The sequence below is a fragment of the Hypomesus transpacificus genome, chromosome 10 (assembly GCF_021917145.1).
Source record: "Hypomesus transpacificus isolate Combined female chromosome 10, fHypTra1, whole genome shotgun sequence".
Taxonomy (NCBI): Eukaryota; Metazoa; Chordata; class Actinopteri; order Osmeriformes; family Osmeridae; genus Hypomesus; species Hypomesus transpacificus.
In genome coordinates, this window is record NC_061069.1 from 8,712,908 (window position 1) to 8,732,639 (window position 19,732).

The window sequence follows — 19,732 nt, forward strand, 5'->3', positions numbered from 1 at the left end:
TTTATCATTTGGCAATGAGTATTTTCTGTGTTATTACGAGTTTTATTTGTACATCTGTTTTGGATATGATATACTTTTTGTCTCTCTAAAAGCCAGAGCAATGAACCGAGTATGTATCTATTACCACACCCCCCCCCCCCCCCCCCCCCCCCCCCCGCCCTGCCCTCAGAGCTAGCTACTCCTCACAGTGTCATGTGGCTGTGCTAAAGCTGAGCCAGGCCCTGCTTTCTCTCACACAAACGACACACTCGTCTAGACAGAAGAATCAACAGTCGTGTCACAAAGGATAGACGCAAGAGCTCCATCCTCACGCCCCTCTGTCTAGTCCCCCTATTTCACTTCATCTCAGAACATCTATCTATTTCTCTTCCTCCTCTCAGAGAGCTTTGATCTCCCAGCCGTTCTGTTAGGACCTATACCTGCTGATGTTTTTGATGCAGCTCCGGAACGCTTTCACTTTATTCATTTATTGTGTGGCCTCAGCAACTCCTGTTTGTCAAATCTTTGTAGTTTTTCCCTCCTCTCTGCTTTTGACGGATTGGGGACCACCTGGTGAGACACACTTCACATTTAGCCCCGTCTCATTTTTGGGTGTGGTGGTGTTTTTATGTCACACCGCCCCTGCAATTTAGTTTCAGGTGCCAAAGAAAATACTTTTATCGAAATATTTGGTGTTGTTCATTACTCTGGTTATTTAGAAAGGCATACAAAGAGGCATGCTACTATGAGAAAACTCCCTGCTCTTGGTTCGGCCCACTCTCGTTCCTACCCCTCACCCCTTTGAAGCTTTTTTCTTTGTAGTTGCATCAAAGTTTCTTCAAGGTATGAGTAGCTGCATGCAGGGAATGAACATTTTTGTGTTTGATGCTTGGTATTGAATTATGTTTATTTTTTTAAGTTGAATCCCATATAAATGTGTTTTGTTTATTTTTTTCCCCTGGACTGTAGAGATTTGGTCAAGTTATCAAAGTTTGGAACGAAAAGTTGCAGTAAACGACTTAACTAGACTGTTCAGACATCTAAAACCCTAATTACATTTCCTCTCCCAATTCACAAAACACTTCCCAGTAATAACATTTGGAATGCCTTGTTGCTAAACCATTTTTTTAAAGACTGAGCAGGGGTGAGTAAGCGTGCCTCGTGCGTTTGTGAGAAACTCTGGATCTGAGCTGTACGGCTCAGCAGCACCTGGCAAACGCCAACGGCCGTTATCAGTCTCGGGCATCTGCGTCGACGTGTGAACACAAGTTTACACACTCACGCCCTGGTTCTCACATTCACACACCTATGGCCTTTTGATCAGTCAGGCTGCATGCACTCACACACTGGAACAGGGAGGAAGCATACAGTTTAGCGGCTCACAGACCAAGTCAGCCCCGCTGTCTGCTCCTTGAGAACAGAGGTGTGTACAGTAGTGACACAGTCTGTTTTAACGGTACCTTACAGTCACATTAAGCATTTGTGTGTACCAGAAACACATCCAACCAGTTCTAAATCACCTCGCCGCTAAGTGGAGTTTTACTATATTCGTGAGACCAATCTCTCAGTTCAGAGGCTGCACCGTCAACCTCCCCTCCCCTGCTTGTATTTTTGTGTTTTTAGTTCAGTAGTAGTTTTGTTTGATCTGCCGCCCCCCCCGTGTGGTTGTGCTCCCCTTGCAGCGCCCTCCGCCCCCCCTCAGGAGGTGCAGCTGTTCAGTCTCAGCTCCACCAGCCTCAAGGTGAGTTGGGTGGCCCCGCCCCCTGCCCGTCGCCACGGCGCCATCGTGCGCTACACTGTCAGCTACCAGGCCACGGACGGCGAGGACCCCGAGCGCCACCAGGTGTCTGGCATCGGCGCAGAAGCCTCCAGCTACGTGCTGGAGGGCCTGGAGAAGTGGACAGAGTATCAGGTGTGGGTGAGGGCCCACACAGACGTGGGCCCTGGGCCCGAGAGCGCCCCAGTACGGATCAAAACCAAAGAGGATGGTAGGTTTGTTCGGCCACCCCACCTTCCTTCCGATCAAAGGATGTCTTCACATCCCCCCTCCCCCCAGCTTTGGGCACTGCTCCAGTTCCTTCCTGTCTTTCTATGTGCCTCCATTGTATCTGTGGACGACCGCTCACTGGTGCTTCCAACTTCACTGCTTTTCAGATCAGTTTGAAGGTAATGAACCATCAACAGTGGTCCCCATTTCTCCCCCTCTCTCTCTCTGGCTCTCCTTTTGTCTCCTCTGTGACTTTGAGCCCCGCTCTCCATCCGAGGCTGAGGCTCATCAACCTCACTGCCCACTACTCTGGCTGCTCGTCTCCTTCTTCTCCTCCGTCGTCCTCTCCACTCGGTTTTGTTCCCCCCTTCCTGTCGTTTCTGTCCTCATCCACAGTTCACGTTGGGCCCCCCCCCCTCTGAGCCTGGCGAAGTGGAGCACAACTCCATTCCTCCCCTCTTTCTCTCCCTTCTTTTCCGTCTTCTTTTGTTCGCAGTGTGATAGCACATGAGAGAGTGTTCCTGAGAGGCAGCAGTCTATAATTAATGTGTTTGAAGTTGCTGAAAACCAGCTAATTCCCAAACTGTAATTAGAGACATTACACTCTCCTCTAGACTACGGGCTTCCAGGCGGAACCCGAAGAACCCGTATTTTGGGCACACGGTAGACCCGGGGCCCTCTCAGACACGCCCCCTCATCCTCAGACACGCCCCCTCATCAAACCACAGATGTGGAAAAACACCCGGCGCTGCTGCCTCGGTGGCACCGCCTCCTCGTGCCACAGCCTACTGTATGCCAGCTCTGGCTCAACATGTTCTGGATTGAGTCTAACCTCTCTCTCTGCCACCACCCCCCACCCCTCCCTCCCTCTCCCCCTGTCCTCCCTCCAGTGCCGGGAGCTCCCCCCAGGAAGCTGGAGGTGGAGGCCGTAAACTCCACGGCCATCCGGGTCGCCTGGAAGCCGCCTCTTCCAGGGAAGCAGCACGGCCAGATCAGAGGCTACCAGGTCATCTACTCGCGGCTGGAGAACGGCGAGCCTCGCGGCCAGCCCAACATCCTGGACGTGGCACTGCCAGAGGCCCAGGTACTCTTCTGATGGCTGTTGTTGAGCTGTGTTTTTCTCTCTCGCTCCCCTTTTTTTTGTCTTCCCACTCATTTCATCTCTCACTCTTCCCTTCTCACTGTCCTCTGGCATGCCTTCTCCTGCCTCTTTCAGTTGGTCACTTGCTTTCACTCTCTTTATTTTCAATTTCTCTTTCTTAGGTCGTCTGTCTTTTTAGGTTCTCTTTCCTCTCTCCTACTCCATTTACACATACCCCCCAACCCCCCCATCAGCCTATCCGATTTGTCTAGTTCCACATGTATTTCTTTTGTCTTCTCTCTTTCTCTCTCACTTTCCCTCTTCCCTTCTCTCTCTCCCCGCCAACATGTGACACTTGACTCCAAATCACATTCAGACCAGTACCCACGTCCCTGTGCGCAGGATTAGGAAATAGAATATGCGCCCAGCTAATTCAAATAGGTGTTAAATATTTCATGTGTGTATTACTTCAGCAAAGGCTTAAGGGGAATCAATCCTCCTCCCTTTGTGTCTCGACTATAATACGTATGCATTGCCTTGTTACTCTGTTTATAAATTAGACATATTTTGTCTCGGCTCGCTTTCGCACATTAATGCAAGCGGGAGAACCGTCTCGTCCAAAGCTGAGAGGAGCCGTGAGATGGATGAGAGATCGTAATCCTTCAGAGGGATTCGCAGATTCATGAATATCTTAAAACCCCCAACCTCTTTTTCTCTCACGGACTGGAGAGAATGACTGAGAGGGGAGATAGAAGAGAAGGAGAGTCGAAGAGGGAGGTATTATCCCAGGGTTTCTCTGAAATGCCTCCCTGCCTTCGGACTGTTCTCTGGTGTCGCGAGACGTGAGCATATCCTCTGGCACCCTCGGTTTTCCATAACTGGACCTTCACATTAAAACATGGATGTATTCCGCACTCCGCCCCACAAACCTTACATTTGTCCAGACTGACCAGGTCCCTGGTCAGAAAGCGCCACCAGAGAAACTGCCCGGTCGTAGGTGTGCGTCACTACGTCTCAACATTCAGCTGCGGTGGTTATTGAGACGAGCAGGGTCGCTAGTTCACTTCCCAGGGGGTGCTCACCGACGCAGTGTCCTTGAGTTGGTCTGTGAAGCCTCACGTGCTTCAGTAACCACCTCCATGTGGACACGGACACGAGTGAGAAGCCACCTGGGAGGGTTGGAGACTGTTGGATCACACCGTGGCACCATGTCAGGGTGTGGTTATCTAAGTGTGTTTGTACAGCTGCTTCATTTGGCGGATATGGAAAGGGCTGTCCCTGGAAATGTTTTCATGTCAACTCTGCCAGATGACTTGTTATTTGAACTAGAGGTGATCCCTGCCTGTCCAGACATTAGTCTCCTTTCCGCCCTAATTGCACACAAAGTACAAACACTCTTGCACGCAGCCACCCACACATACCGGTACACATAAACAGCTTTTTTTCTTTCTTCTTCCTCATCATCTTCACCAGCTAGTTCAGTCCCTCGACTCTCACGCCACCTTTCAGAAACTCTGGCCAGTTTTATCTGACAGTTGAGTCATTACCATATCGTAGGGTGTCTAACCCCCAGGTTGAGTCACTGCTGTAGATAAGTGGGTTTTGGAGTTTCTCAGGCAGACTTGCCTGGACCTGCTGAAACCATGTTAAGGACCTCACAGTCTGGGAGCGTTCCTCCCCATTTCATCACCCTCAAGGTTGTTGTCCCGCCATTGACGCACCCCAACGACTTCGTGGGAAACACATCGTCATAGTAACGTGAGAGACTTGCGTCACCAATGATCGTGCAGGCAATCTGATGAAGCACAAAGAGCTTCTGACTCACAGTTGACTAATCAGTGGAGCACACACCCTTATTTGGTGGTAAAAGCCGTTGTTCCACATTAATATGCCTGTCTATCACCTGTGTTACTGACAGCAAAGTGATAGAGCTGACCTCCAGCCTCGACTTCATCCAGTATACAGCTGATAGGATTGGAGTGTAGAGAACCACCTCTGGCTACGAGCATATGTCTGAAATATCTGACTGGATTGGGGGGCACAACCTTCACCTTGGTCCCATGCCCACGAGTCGGTGAGAAATTCTCTCACTCCTTTTCTTTCGGTCTCTCTCTTTCCCTCCCTCCCTCTCCCTCCTTTCATGGAGGAGAGCAGGACTTGTTTGTGTGTGGGCTGGTTAAGAGCTCTCTTGTTTCCAAGCCCGAGCCCACACAGCGCCCTCATTTCCTTTCTAATTTTAAACAGGAGTGCGTGTTAACAGTCTGACGTAGCAGCCCTCGATCCAGCAGTATCGCTACCAAGGCCAGTGGCTCTGACCTGAGGGGGCTACTGTAGCTACACCTCTGACACATGACTCTCTACTCCCTGCAGTAACACTGATACACTCACGACAGTTAGCTGTTAGCGTAGCGGCCCTTCATGCAGTTAGCTAGCGTGAAATGCTATGACCATTTCCTAACCGCTTTTCAGAAGTGTCCTTGGCTTGACTTTTTGGGGTTCAGTGTGGTCCATTCTTACGTCTACTCCACACTGGTGCTTTAGGTTCATTTGATTTGACTACCCATTCAAATTCCTGTGTGTGTGTGTGTCAGAGGAGGAAGAAAGAGCGCCGTGCTTCACTGCCTCCGCAGCCTTGGCCGGCCTGAGATTGGAGTTGAATGGACTTGAAGAAAAAGAAGCACCTCAGCCCGTTTCCCTCTATCAATCACGACAGCTCCCTCTCTTCCACATCACTCGCTCCCGCTCTCTGTTTTCTACCCACATATCTCAGCCATGGCTTCACAGTTGACTTTGCCCACCTGCAAATTACAGTACTCCCATTTGCACAAAAAGATGCTTATCAGCAACCATGTTTTCAACTCGCGTTGGCATTTAAAATCATCATTTATTTAAATGTTGTCATATTTTCGGAGGCATTTAACTAATAGCAGAATAGCTCTAATAAAAAAAGATAACTCCTGAGATGAGATCTACTCCAGTGAGGCCTCTATAACGTGTCCCTTGCTGCGCTGTCATTCCCAGCACACAGCACTGTAAACAAATTAAGCAATTAGACAAGCTACAAATTGTTATTCATAGTTGAGCTGCAGCTATTTGAAAATTGCTGTTGTAGGTTGGATATCTAGCTGCTACAGTCTATAGAGGGAGTGAGACAGCAGTTTGGACGAGGCGTCGACTGCAGCTCTGCCAGTCACTAGGGGGACTGAGTGTGGGCTTGGTTTGGCCGGCACTCACTGCTTCATGAGAAAGATTGTCTGGAGAGGAGAGCAAAGTCGAGCCTTCTGTTTCGTTTTTTTTTTTTTCTCTGGTCAAAACTGAAGTTCAGCAGCACCAGGGGGGTGTGTGTTGAATGATAAGAAGAGAAAGAGAGAAGTGACAGTGAAAGGAGAGGGTGAAGAGCATGTCAGACTGTCCGAGCGCGTCAGAGATGCTTACCGCTGGTCACCCACTTCCTGTGCTCCACACAGCCTCCATGTTCCTCCTATTCACCCCCCCCCTCCCCCCGTGGCTCCGGCCCCTCTCTGAGCTGCAGTGAGGGGCTCCCCCTCCCCCTCCAGTCCCCTCTCTGAGGTGCAGCGAGGGGGCAGTGCTAAGCACAGGCGTCTGCTCGGGCGCTGACGTTGGGGGTTTGATGTCACGGGGGCCGGCGGAGCGGCGATGGTAATAGGATTTCACGCTCTGCACCATCGGAGCCTCGCAGCACGAAATGGGCTTTCACATCCCCCAGGAATAACTCTGGAGAAAGTTTGGAATAGACTGTGTGTGTGTGTGTGGGTGTGTAAAGAAAAGAACCTGTAATGTTCACTGGGCAAAGAAAAAAAATGAACAGGATGAATGAATAGGGTCGGCCTCGATTTTGTCTCCGAGGCTACCTGTTACGTCTCACATCGTTTTTTTGGGATTCCAACTGAAAAACAAGGCAATGCATACTCTATGGTCTCATCATAGTCATTTGCGGTGTGGGAAGATGCCCTTGACTCTCTGCACATTTGCATAGCAAGCACGCACCAACTCAAACATCCATCTATTGAGTTTACCCTGCACATTTGGCACATTCGACCCATTTTTCTCACCTCCTTGCCTCTAACTCTCATGCCTCTGTCTCTTCTATACACCCTCTGTGTACCTTCTCTTTTCTCTCCCCGCTCTCCTCACTTCTCTAAAGCGTGACATATGTCAGTCTTTAAGGGGGGGAAAAAAGGCGCAAGTCTTTTTTCCCTCAGGTCTGTAGTTCTGTCTGTCTCTGACTCACCCCCCCCCCCCTCCTCTCCCGTGTGTTCCATGTTTCTCCCCCCCCCTCAGTGGGATATTGACGAGTCCACAGAGCATGTGAGTAACTCCAGAGTGTTGTGATGGGTTGTGCTGTCTGGGCTGGTTTCTCTCTCCCTCGCAGGCCTGCACGGCCTGTTGGGATCGTTCGGTTTGTGTGTTTTTCTGTGTTATTGTGTGTGTGTGTGCTTCAAACGATCTATGCTATATCTGTGTGTGTTTCTTTTGAGAGAGTTCACAACTCCGTCATAGCCATGGCGAGAGACAAGGATGTCTTGGCAGATCACACTTGTTTGTACGGTGTGTGTCTGCACTTTGCACCAGCAGATCTATAAAGCAGAGCAACTCCTGTTGTCCTTTTTGGACCGCTCTGCTGCCTCATTCTTCAGCAGCTCCCAGAACATGCAGAGACACACAAAGATAATACCGACTCTAATCCTCACATGACCCAGGTACCTCCCACTGATGAAAATATTACTGAACACCCAAAGGCCAGGTGTTGTCGAGAGGGGTTTGATGTTGTTACAGACGTTAATAACTCCCCCCCCCCACACACACACATGCATGTTACCCCTGCTGTTTGAGTAGGCACGTTCATCTAAAGGAAGACTCTCGCCTTTTATCATCTCCCACATCCAGAGGACTAGCGTCAGCAGGCTTTCATGTTCCCTCTCATTGTCCTCCCCGCTCTCTGTTCCTGTGCTACTGCCTGTCACACTCCTTAGTAGCTTATTACCTTCTCCAGGTCTCCTGTCACACTCACACAGACTGCCAAGGCACAGCCACACACACGCCAACATCTCAACAGTTCCCAGACACTATATAGACTTTTTAGTTGTTGTTGCCTAAATAGACTTTTCGATGCCTTTTCTCCTTTCAGACCACTCGCTGCACACTGTTGATCTGCCTTTACCCTGCTGGCATGAAGAAAAGCTATTGGGTGTAGCTGTCTATCCGTATGCATAAGGGGATGAATGTATACCTGTTATAATGTGTGCCTGGAACATCCATGTGCCATGACACTCTCTCTAAGTCTTGAGAGAGGATGTGGTGTGAGGAGGCCTGTTCTCAGGCAGTGGTACACGTCACGGATGGTTCCTTCAGCTCATGATTAGCACCTGACAGTTGTCAGAGGGAGACATCTGTTTATCCCTCTGTGTGTTGGTGCTAACTTTCAGCCATGTTGGCAGGTACTGGAGGCAATAGATGCCAAGTCACTAATGAGCTGTGACTGGGTACAGACAGATGTCGGCATAACCTAATGAAGATTCTTAAAGGAATCTTCAACCCAGGAAACTTCAACTTATGCCTTGGAAACAAACTGAGCAATATGAGTTACAATATGATAATGCACTGCCCACCTTATGTAGAGTGACAGTACTGTACATGGTCTCTAAAAAGATGGATGTTAGTATGCGATGTGGATCATTCTATCCCTAATACCTTAGATATAATACTTCTAGCATTTGCTAGGGAAGGAGTTTCAACGCTATTTGACTTTGGAAAGAGGGTAGATCAGGGTGAATCCCAATATAGTCATTCTCAGCGATAAAAGAAATGAGCCCTCTCTTGTATAACTCAAAGAGGTTTTATGATAATTCAACATTTCTTCCCTCTCGGTCTTCTCGAGCTCTCTCAAGAGCTACCCGGTTCTTAAAAAATAAAATAAAAACACTGTGAAAACATCGTCAGGTTAGACATTATGTTAAATGCACATTACTTTAATGTACTTAAATGCAGTCCATCCATTTACCGTTGACTTTCCTGATTAGAAGATTTTAGGCATTAGGGCAGAACTTTGTAATATTCAGAGAGCAGAGGAGCTTGGAAAGTCTTCCAGCAGTCAGGAAGCTTGGCCGGCTGGCAGGCAGTATTCTCAGTGTCCTCTCCCTGGCCCCAGTCACACGCAGAGAACTCCAGGATGTGTACTTAAGCCGCAGGCGTTAATTGGCTCAGAGTTCCAAGTGTGTGTCAGTGTGGTTTTGTGTGTCTTGTCCTTTCCTGTGTGTGTGTGTATCTGTGTGTGTGTGTGTGTGTGTGTGTGTGTGTGTGTGTGTGTGTGTGTGTGTGTGTGTGTGTGTGTGTGTGTGTGTGGTAATACCGGTGGATAGATGCAACCTGCTGTATTGAGTGATATTCTTCAGAGTCATTATGCTGACAGTTCTCCGGAGCTTTGAACAATGGTTGATTGTAATGTTTCTTAACAATTTTTTTTTTATGTGTGTTGTTGCTGGTTTGTTCAATGCCAACGTTATGTGTCAGTGTTTATTTCCTTCTGGCTTGCCAGCCATTTACAATAAGTGTCCTTGTTATAAATAACAATGTGGCCTCTTTCAGCGAGAAAATACATCAGGCAAGTTCGAATTACAATTTGAGATGACAAGATGTATTTAATTTGTTAGCTATCTCGAAACCAGTCAATCTCTCAGTGCATACAGTCTACTGTGGAATGGTTTCGGCCACATGCATATATATTTTTTTTTAAACATGGTAGATCCCATCAAGGTAAGTTGCCATGGTTACTCTTGAGTCTCAGGCTATGGCAAGTCAGAAGGTGTAAGCACTGGGGTTGTTGTGCTCTGTTGGTTGCTTCATGGGTAGCGTGTGCCTTGTGTCTGGGACACAAGTTTTTCCTGAGCAAGTTTGTTTCCAGGAACAACTCGTGGCCCTGTTTGTGGTGGACAGAGTGTCTTTCGAACCTTTCTCCATTACTGCTCTCAGTATTGATTGATGTACTGAATTTGGATTTGATTGAATGATAAAATGCAGATTGATGGAGAAAGGCCACTAACTTTTGTTTTTGGAGTTCCTTTATATCCGGGGGATAAGCGCTTGTGTGAGGGTCGGCCCTTTTTGGACATGCTGAGTCACCAGGCTGACACTTTGACCTTTCTTTGTCGACCTCTGACCTGTTGTGTGATATTCTGTGTCCCAGGAGTCTTTCATCACAGGGCTCCACGCCGAGACCACCTACTCGGTTACCGTGGCAGCCTACACCACCAAAGGCGATGGTGCTCGCAGCAAAGCCAAAGTGGTCACCACCACGGGAGCAGGTAACACGCATGACCAGCTCACTCATGTCTGCAATAACATGCCCCTGACGACCACTGATATACTTGATTATTGATCAGGTGACTGTTTCAAGCAACACATTGTTTTCTGTCTCTCTGTCTCTCTCTCTCTCTCTGTCTCTCTCACTGTCTCTCTCTCACTATCTCTCTGTCTCTTTTTCCCCTCTCCCCCTCCAGTACCAGGCAAGCCCACCATGATGATCAGCACCACCAACTGGAACACGGCCCTGATCCAGTGGCAGCCCCCTAAGGAGATGGTGGGGGAGCTGATGGGCTACCAGCTGCAGTACAAGCGCGTGGAGGAGGAGGCCTACACGTCCCGCGAGTTCAAGAAGACGGACGCCCACCACACGGCCACCGGCCTGCACAAGGGCGCCACCTACGTGTTCCGCCTGCGCGCGCGCAACCGGGCGGGCACGGGCGAGCCCTACGTGAAGGAGATCAGCACGCAGGAGGACGTGCCCAGCGGCTTCCCCGTCAACCTGCGCGTGACGGGCCTCACCACCTCCAGCACCCAGCTGGCCTGGGAGCCGCCGGCACTGGCCGAGAGGAACGGCAGGATCGTCCAGTACGTGGTGGTGTACCGCGACATCAACAGCCAGCAGAACGCCACCAACCACACGGTGGACACGCGCATGACCATCCAGGGCCTGAAGCCCGACACCACCTATGACATCCGGGTGCAGGCCTTCACCAGCCAGGGGCCGGGGCCCATCAGCCCCAGCATCCAGAGCAGGACCATGTCCACCTCTCCAGGTGAGGGAGCACGGAGACGAGCCGTGTCTCTAGGCTGCCCCCCCACCACCACTCGCCTAAACGCTCCTCTCTCACACACACACGCACACACACACCGCGATCCGACATAAATTCAACACGGTCATCCTGTGATGAGATTGATTAAGATGGCTCCGATGTGTTCAGTGCACTCGCATCTCCTTCAACCTTTCCTTCCTCCCGACGTTCTCTCTCCCGATCCAGTCCAGATGGATTCATCCAGCCCTAATCTCATGACATGCCACCGCCACACGCTCTCCCCTCTCACACATGTACAGCACAGCATGCTCCCCCCTCCGCCATCATCACCCTCTAATGATCACATCTCTCAAACAGTAGAGCTCTATTTTAAGACCTCCCATGTTCCCCTCCCTCCAGTGTATGTTACATTTCATGGTAGCGGTGGTGACCCGGTGACTGAATATTTTAGTCCCGGTTGGGGAACAGATGAAGGGGTTTTTAGAGAACGTTGGTTATCTTTTATCAAACATGAGCGGAACAACATGTTTGCTGTTGTTTGAAGCCCCTCCCCCCCCCAACGTGTTTCTGCCCCTGTGACAGACGTGGGTCACGTTGCTTATCCATGTGTGTCGTCAGGAACATAGTCATGCCTAAACTCATTTCCCTCCGTTGCAACGCAGCCTTCGCCACAAGCTTTGGGGTCAAAGCCGTCATGAAGACGTCCGTCCTGCTTACGTGGGAAGTGCCAGAAAACTACAAGTCCCAAGTGCCTTTCAAGGTGAGAGCCCATGCATATCAGGAGCATGTGGTGGAGAACTCCCTAGTCCACTTTCCCGTCCACTCATGAAGCGGTGATTAATAAGCCTTGTCTAAATGACTATATTCCTCCTTGTAATGGAGTGCAGTCACTTCTAAGGTGTGTAAATGATTCCGTATGCATCAGTGAGTAGAGTGGAATACTTATGGTATGTACACTCCTGCATGGGGAATGAGGTGTTAAATAGGTAAACAGATGGTTATCTAAGCTCTGCTCTGACAGTCTATATGACTGGGAGCGTATGACGCATCTGAATAAGTGACAGAGCGTGTGGGTGTGTGTGTCTCTGTGTGAGTGTGTGCGTGTGTGTGTGTGCGTATCTAAGACATTTGTGTGCATCAATCCTTAAGTGTGAGTGTCTTGACAGCCAAACCCTCTCCCCATTCCTCCCGGCCAGATCCTGTACAACCAGCAGAGTGTGGAGGTGCAGGGGAACCTGAAGAGGAAGCTGATCACCCGGCTGCAGCCCGACACGGAGTACTCCTTCGTGCTGATGAGCCGGGGGAACAGCGCCGGCGGGCTGCAGCAGCAGGTGTCCATCCGCACGGCCCCGGACCTGCTCCGCACCAAGCCCATCCTCTACAGCCACCAGCAGGCTCAGGGAGGGAAGCTCACCATCGACCTGCCCAAGGTCCAGACCAGCGCTAAAGTCAGGTCAGTAGCCAGTCCACAGTGGAGACCACCGCAGCAGTGACTGGACCGCCACACAACAAACTTTCAAAGTGGGACAGACTATCATGATTCTGATTCTACTGATTCTTGGTGATCTTATTATAGATCCCCAGCATGATATTCAGATTGAATCAGTAGGTCCTTACAGTTGGATCCCAATCCAGCTTATGAACCATTATAATCAAAACGCAGTATGTCTGCGTCTGATTTCTCCTCCGACACTATCCCTGCTGCCCCCTCCGACCACCCCCCACACTCCATCTCTCCTCAAGGTAACCAAGGTTAGGGTGGAGGGGGCGTACGCTCTGATTGATAAAAAAAAGATTACTCGTCAAGATTCGCCCAGTCTGAGCTCAGATTGACATTTGGAAAGGAGGTGATTGGGGTGGTGTTTTGTTAGAAACGTCTTATTAGACTCAGGGCGGAGAGGAACTGAAAGCATAGTGGGAGGGGGGGAGGAGGGAGGGAGGGAGGCAGGGTGGGGGGGGGGAAGGAGGGAGGGGGGGGGGGAGGGAGGGAGGGAGGGAGGGAGGGAGGGAGGGAGGGAGGGAGGGAGGGAGGGAGGGAGGGAGGGAGGGGAGGAGGGAGGGAGGCAGGGGGCGAGGGAGGGAGGGAGGGAGGGAGGGAGGGAGGGAGGGAGGGAGGGAGGGAGGGAGGGAGGGAGGGAGGGAGGGAGGGAGGGAAGGAGGGAGGGAGGGAGGGAGAATGTAATGTTCTGGTGGCAGACACAAGAGCTCGCGCCCACCTGAGAGAGTCCTACGGGTGTCTGCGCTCGATTGAAGCAGTTCTCTGCGGGGATGCCAAGATTGTTGAACACTCGTCCACTGATGGTGATTGATCGCTTGGATGATTACCCTGTGAGAGCTTCGAATTCAATCTGTCTGTAGCTCTCTGACCTTGACCTCCAGTACCCCCCTCTTCTGTGCCTGTAGATCATCCAGCATGTGCCCAGGCCTAAACATTGCAAATAATGGGAAACAGCAATAAGGGCTTAACTTTATTATCCCTCATTTCTGTTTCCTATGATACATTTAACAATGCAGCAGCTTTGTCCGATGGTTCGGTTTGTTGAGACGATTACGTTTCAAATGAGTGAAACACCTGTGTGAACTTTGACCCGACAGGTGGTATTACATTGTGGTGGTGCCAGTGTCCTCGTCGTCACGGAAATGGGAGAACCCAGATGAGATGGATTTAGATGAGGTGGGTGTCCGCCTTCATCCGATTTTTGCTCAGCCTGCTCTGATTGGCTGGTCCTACTATTCGAAATATGAATATAATATGCACATACATGTGCCGCTGACTGCCTCGGTAACAAGTCATCTTCGTGTGCCGTCATCCCTGCTTGGACCTCTGTGACCTCTTGGTCTTTGCACCTTGACCCCTGCCTTGACCTCTGTCACCTCCCCACAGCTGTTGGAGTCAGGCGAGGGCCCCATCCTGAGGCGAAGACGCCAGGCAGACTCTCCCAGACCCTACATCGCTGCCAAGCTGGCCTCCCTCCCCGCCACCTTCACCCTGGGGGACGAGAAGAGGTACAACGGCTTCTACAACATGCCCCTGCCGGGCCAGCAGCAGCACCTGTGCTTCGTGCTGGCAGCCCTCATGGAGCAGGACGAGGACAGCAGCGACAAACACGTAAGCGCCGCTCTGAGGAGGTCGCTACCTGCACACACTGAAGCTCGCTCTCTCTATCTGTCTCTCTCTCTTTCTCTCTCTCTCTTTCGCTCTCTCTCAAACACCCACAGACCTAGACCAGCAGTCCTGCGGTTGTCTCGTAAGCATGCTATCAGGCCTTCCAGTACTCAGCAGTCGCGAGGACCAGCTCAGAGGGACAGCTTGTCCGTTCAGCTCGACAGGGGAGTCTGTGTGCTGGTCTTTTTTGCAGCACCACTCTACTCTGGGCTGTCCAGCCTTCGTCCACTCGTCAGTCAGCCCCGGTCTGGAGGTGACTGTCCTGCAGCACAATGAGAGTCAAATAGACTGGCTCAGGGCCTCCAGGAACAGCCCAGTCATGCATATTCACCAGGCTGCCTCTCTGGTAGCATCCAGCGCTGCATGTCCACACCAAAGCCTCCCCTGCCATTCCCCCCTCTCTCTTTCTCTCTCTTTGTCTCGCTTTTTTCGTTTTTTCGACCTCGCTTTCTTCTCCTCTCCTTTCCTCACCTCCTCCCGCCACCGTGAAGAGTCCAGAGCAGATTGATTTGGTGCAGCTGGAGTTTCCGATGCGAGGAGCATGGTCGTCCAGGGCACGGGGAGCTGTGTAATGCAGAGCTGATTCCCATGAAGAGGTCTTCTTAAGTGTTCCTAAAGCCTCGCTATTAATCCCCCCCGTCCCCCCGTCCCCCCTGCTTGGAGATGGAGAGAGGGAGTGGGGCTACGGTGGTGGAGGAGGGACCCTGGGACGATCCACTTCAAAGGGGACTGCTAAGCCCTTCGCCCCCGCACCCCAACTTCTGTCCTCTCCTCGCCCACCGTCACTAATGTTCCAGACCATGTGGATGATAGACTGTAGATAGACTCAATCACACCGGTCAGCCTGGCCTCGTGTCCTGGTGGAATCAATGCTGAGCTCAAACGGTCTACGGATCCATCCAGACTGACAGGATGGTTTGCATGCAGTAGCTTAATCGCCGTGGTGACACCTTGAAGTGTTGTGAAGCCCTATGTCAGGCTGTAGCATACACAGGCTGAAAGACTGACAACGTTAGTCTGCAGGGTCATTTATTAGTCACTGGACCTCTGGAAGGTACTAAACCCCACCCAGGGAAGTAACACCGGTTTGAAGTAAATGACTTGTGTCTTTACATCGTGGCCCCCTAGTACACATCAAATACACCCAACTCCTGCTTAATTACCACTCACTCAACATCCCACTCTTAAACGGTGACAGTGGCGGCGCAAAAAATGGAGAGAAAAAGAGAAGGCAAGAGGGAGGGAGGAAGAGGACGAGTGCCTTCATGTCACAGTGGTACCCCAGGCAGATAAACAAGCTGGGGGAGGTGTGAAATGGGATGATGGATGCTGGGTGTGTATAAACAGTATCATTTAAAGCGAGGAGAGAGAGAGAAGAGAGAGAGAGAGAGAGAGAGAGAGAGAGAGAGAGAGAGAGAGAGAGAGAGAGAGAGAGAGAGAGAGAGAAAGAGAAGAGAAGAGAGAGAGAGAGAGAGAGAGAGAGAGAGAGAGAGGGATGAATGGATGTGGGGAGCATGAAATATTGTATGATGTGTGATAGAGAGGGGCTGTGAGAGAGGGAAGAGAGGGGGTCTGTCCCGTCAGAAGCCTTGACGGGGCTGCGGGAGGATGAGAGCGGGAGGGAGGGGAGGGACGGCCTGTGCACATGCTCAGTGACTTTGATATGAGAAGGTAAGCCAGAAACAGAGAACATTCAAATGTGTGCACCGCAGTTGTGTTCAAAGGACCTTTAATAGGTTTTGGCGAGGCAGAGAGGGTGGAGGGGGTCGCTTGGTGGGGTGTCGATGGAGGAGGCGAATGAGCGCCACGGAGAGAGAGAGAGGAGGAAAACCACCAGGAGAGACAGAGAGGAGAGAGACAGAGAGGAGAGAGACAGAGAGGAGAGAGACAGAGAGGTTAGAGACAGAGAATGGAGAGACAGAGAGGAGAGAGACAGAGAGGAAAGAGACAGAGAGGAGAGAGACAGAGAGGTTAGAGACAGAGAATGGAGAGACAGAGAGGAGAGAGACAGAGAGGAGAGAGACAGAGAGGAGAGAGACAGAGAGGAGAGAGTCAGAGAGGAGAGAGACAGAGAGGAGAGAGTCAGAGAGGAGAGAGACAGAGAGGAGAGACAGAGAGACAGAGAGAGAGGAGAGAGACAGAGAGAGGGGAGAGAGAGAGAGAGGAGAGAGACAGAGAGGAGAGAGACAGAGAGAGAGGAGAGAGACAGAGAGGAGAGAGACAGAGAGAGAGGAGAGAGACAGAGAGGAGGGTCAGCTCTCAGGGTTAGTGGGGACCTGCGGCACCGTCTCTGTTCCTTCCAGATAAAAGCTGCATTAGCAGAAACAGGCTGACAAACAGGCCGTGCTACTCTTATGCGCCCCACTTTTCCCTCCCACACACATTTGCAAACACACACATACAAACTGACATACATTCTCACACACACACACACACACGGTGAGACAATGAAGAAGTCTTGGGTCAGTGCGATTTCGCAGCCGCCTCAGGAAGGCACACATCAGCCGCGTGTGTGTGTGTGTGTGTCTTAACACGTATATTCGCTTATTTGTCTGGCTGCCATGTTCTGTACGTTGCTGTGAAGATGCGAGGTGGATGTTGAGGTTGAGCGCGGCGGCGTGTTGCGTGTTGTTCTCATCAGGGACTCAGGGCTCACCAAGGCAGCCAGCCCCTCTGCTGGCTAACTGAGGCGCTGCTAGCCCCGCGGGTCGGACAACTGCTACATTAGAGCTGTCTCTTTAGCAAAACCCCCACACTCCCTCGACTTCACTGTCTCCCCTCTCTGTCTCGCCCTGCGGAAGCTCACACCCTCTCTCTCTCTCTCACCTTCTCTCTCTCTCTCTCACCCTCTCTCTCTCTCTCTGTGATGGACTCTGGAGAACACCCTATAAAGGAGCAGGAAAACTGAAGCAGAAGCGCTCTCGAACAAAACTTTATTACACAAAGGCAGACTAACACACCCACACACACCCACACACAGTCAATAAGGCTACAACACACATTCAGATGTGTGGACACGCTCACGCCCAGTCTGGCGTGATACTATGGGCCCACTGTGGCTCTGTGCTGCCACTGGTGGCTGGAGGGACTGCGTGTCTGAGCTTTGATCAGATAGGACCATTCAAATGACGATCCCAGTGTTTGCTCAGAGCGTCACAAAGCACTCTCGTTTTGTTCCTCTCTCCTCCTCTCTTCTCCTCTCCAATACTCTTCCCTTCTTTCTCACTCGGCTCCTCATTGCCTTTGCAAAGAGGCACAGCTGTGGTCGCTGGTCACACAAAGGTTTCTCCAGATATCCTCAGAAAAGGCACAGGCTGTTCCCACGGCCAGCTCCCCATCTTCCTGACATGCTCTTCATATGGAGGGAACGGGCGTGAATGGAGCCCAGAGTAGTGCCCTGGGGAGGGGAGCAGGGTAGTGCCCTGGGGAGAGGAGCAGGGAAGTGCCCTGGGGAGAGGAGCAGGGTAGTGCCCTGGGGAGAGGAGCAGGGTAGTGCCCTGGGGAGGGGAGCAGGGTAGTGCCCTGGGGAGGGGAGCAGGGTAGTGCCCTGGGGAGGGGAGCAGGGTAGTGCCCTGGGGAGGGGAGCAAGGTAGTGCCCTGGGGAGAGGAGCAGGGTAGTGCCCTGGGGAGGGGAGCAGGGTAGTGCTCTGGGGAGAGGAGCAGGGTAGTGCCCTGGGGAGGGGAGCAGAGACCTCTGTGATCTTGGTCTGCCTTCATGACCCTCTTGTCTCCTGTTTGGCCTCTCTCTCTCTCTCTCACAGTGGCGTGCAAGCATGCGTGTCGTCAGGTACAGAGGGACATAGAAATTTGTGTAGCACACGCACACACACACACACACACACACAGGCTCCCTCTGTCTCTCTCTCTCCTCTCTCGCTCTCTCTCTCTCTTTCACACACGCACTCTTTATCTCTCTCTCTCTCACACACACACACGTACTCATCTCTCTGCCTTTGCCCATTAGTATAGCTAGATATCTGAACTTCATATTGGGGGTCTCTCCAAGCTAATTTCAGCTTATCTTTCCAATTAATAACTCCCTGCATGTTTTAGAGCAGAGTGCTGCGTCGTTAATGATCCGGATTACCGCTCCCGCCGCCCTGACACACCCACTGCATGCTGGGAGTCTAAGGGACCAGAGGGGGCCAGGGCCAGCCCTCAGGGGGCCGTGTCTGCCTGTCTATATGCTCCTCTCTCTCTCTCTCTCTCCTTCCCTCTCTCACCCTCACCCTCTCTCTCACCCTCACCCTCTCTCTCTCTCTCTCTCTTCTTCAGATAAAGGAGACATGCTGAGCGCTAATGACACTTCCTGATCCCCCTCCATGCCTCCCTCCTTGCCTCCCGTATCTCTCACCTCTCCTCCTTCCAAGCTCTGTCGTTCTTTTAACCTCACTCCGGTTCCTCAGTCGTCTTTCTCTCTCGTTCCATCCCTCCTCATTTAAAGAGGAAAAAGCAGGGAGATGTCTCATTTAAAACTGGGGGGAATAACTCCCTCCTCCCTCCGTCACGGTATGAACACTAATGAAGAGGAGATGAGGCCTTTCCTCTGCCCCCATTTATCTCAGCTACCAAGAGACGCACACTCTCACTCTATTTTTTTTTTCTTCTTCTTTTTTTGGGGGGGTACGGCTGTCCGTCTAGCACTCTCCCCGACCCTGTCATTCCTCAAGCCTGTCTGGTAGCTGCAGTTACAGTGAAATGTCCCAGGTGGGAGGGAGGCTTGATTTGTGACCGTGAGATGTGTTCTTCGGTGTGTCTCGTGTGCCTTTCTCTCCCAGTCACTGCCGTTAGCATCAGACCAAGACCCAATTCATGTGTGAGTGAGTGTGTGTGAAGCGCCTGTGCCGTGTGATCTGAAAGTCATTTGCGCTGTGCTTTTGATGTGCCTTGGAATACTAACTTCTGAGGGGTGCCCTAGCTTCATTGCAATAGGTAACATAGCCGTATTTGTAAAGGATCGTTCACCCATGCCAGTGTTGACAATCGACGCTGCGCTGCTCTGGGTCAACAGTTACCATGGTGTATTCTGTCTCCCGCTTCCCCCTGCTCACCTCTCTCTCCCCCCCCCCTGCCTTCAGAGGACCTTCTCAGCCAGCCCCTACTCGGACCCCATCCAGGTGACCCCAGGTGTGGCCCGCAGCGTGGAGCAGCCCGAGATGCTGTGGGTGATGGGGCCGGTGCTGGCCGTGGTGCTCATCATCATCATCGTCATCGCCATCCTGCTCTTCAAGAGGTGAGGCCCTGAGAGGGAGCGCCGCGAGGCCGGGGGAGGACGCTGACGCAACCAGAGGAAACCTGCAGGGGGGGGGGGGGGGGGGGCGGAGCTTATCCAGCCCCGTCCCGCTCTCAACCTCGCGGGTGTAGCCACAGGCTTTCACCTGAAAGACCTGCGTTTAGCACTTTGATTAGTGTCGTCCCTTTGATAT

The 19,732-nt window shown here is 51.6% G+C and overlaps 1 protein-coding gene across 5 annotated transcripts in view; it reads left to right on the forward strand.

The window, feature by feature from the left end:
* Positions 1–19,732, forward strand: part of LOC124472688 (receptor-type tyrosine-protein phosphatase F) — a 112,129-nt gene that overhangs the window by 72,938 nt on the left and 19,459 nt on the right. For 3 of the 5 annotated variants that reach the window (XM_047027661.1, XM_047027660.1, XM_047027663.1), the window contains exons 11-20: positions 1,662–1,967; positions 2,857–3,050; positions 7,350–7,376; positions 10,252–10,369; positions 10,565–11,143; positions 11,803–11,900; positions 12,337–12,593; positions 13,736–13,814; positions 14,025–14,249; positions 19,385–19,539. In XM_047027661.1, coding sequence (XP_046883617.1) covers positions 1,662–1,967; positions 2,857–3,050; positions 7,350–7,376; positions 10,252–10,369; positions 10,565–11,143; positions 11,803–11,900; positions 12,337–12,593; positions 13,736–13,814; positions 14,025–14,249; positions 19,385–19,539 — 2,038 coding nt within the window. The remainder of the gene's footprint in view (positions 1–1,661; positions 1,968–2,856; positions 3,051–7,349; positions 7,377–10,251; positions 10,370–10,564; positions 11,144–11,802; positions 11,901–12,336; positions 12,594–13,735; positions 13,815–14,024; positions 14,250–19,384; positions 19,540–19,732) is intronic. The other 2 variants (XM_047027662.1, XM_047027664.1) reach the window with 1 other exon arrangement.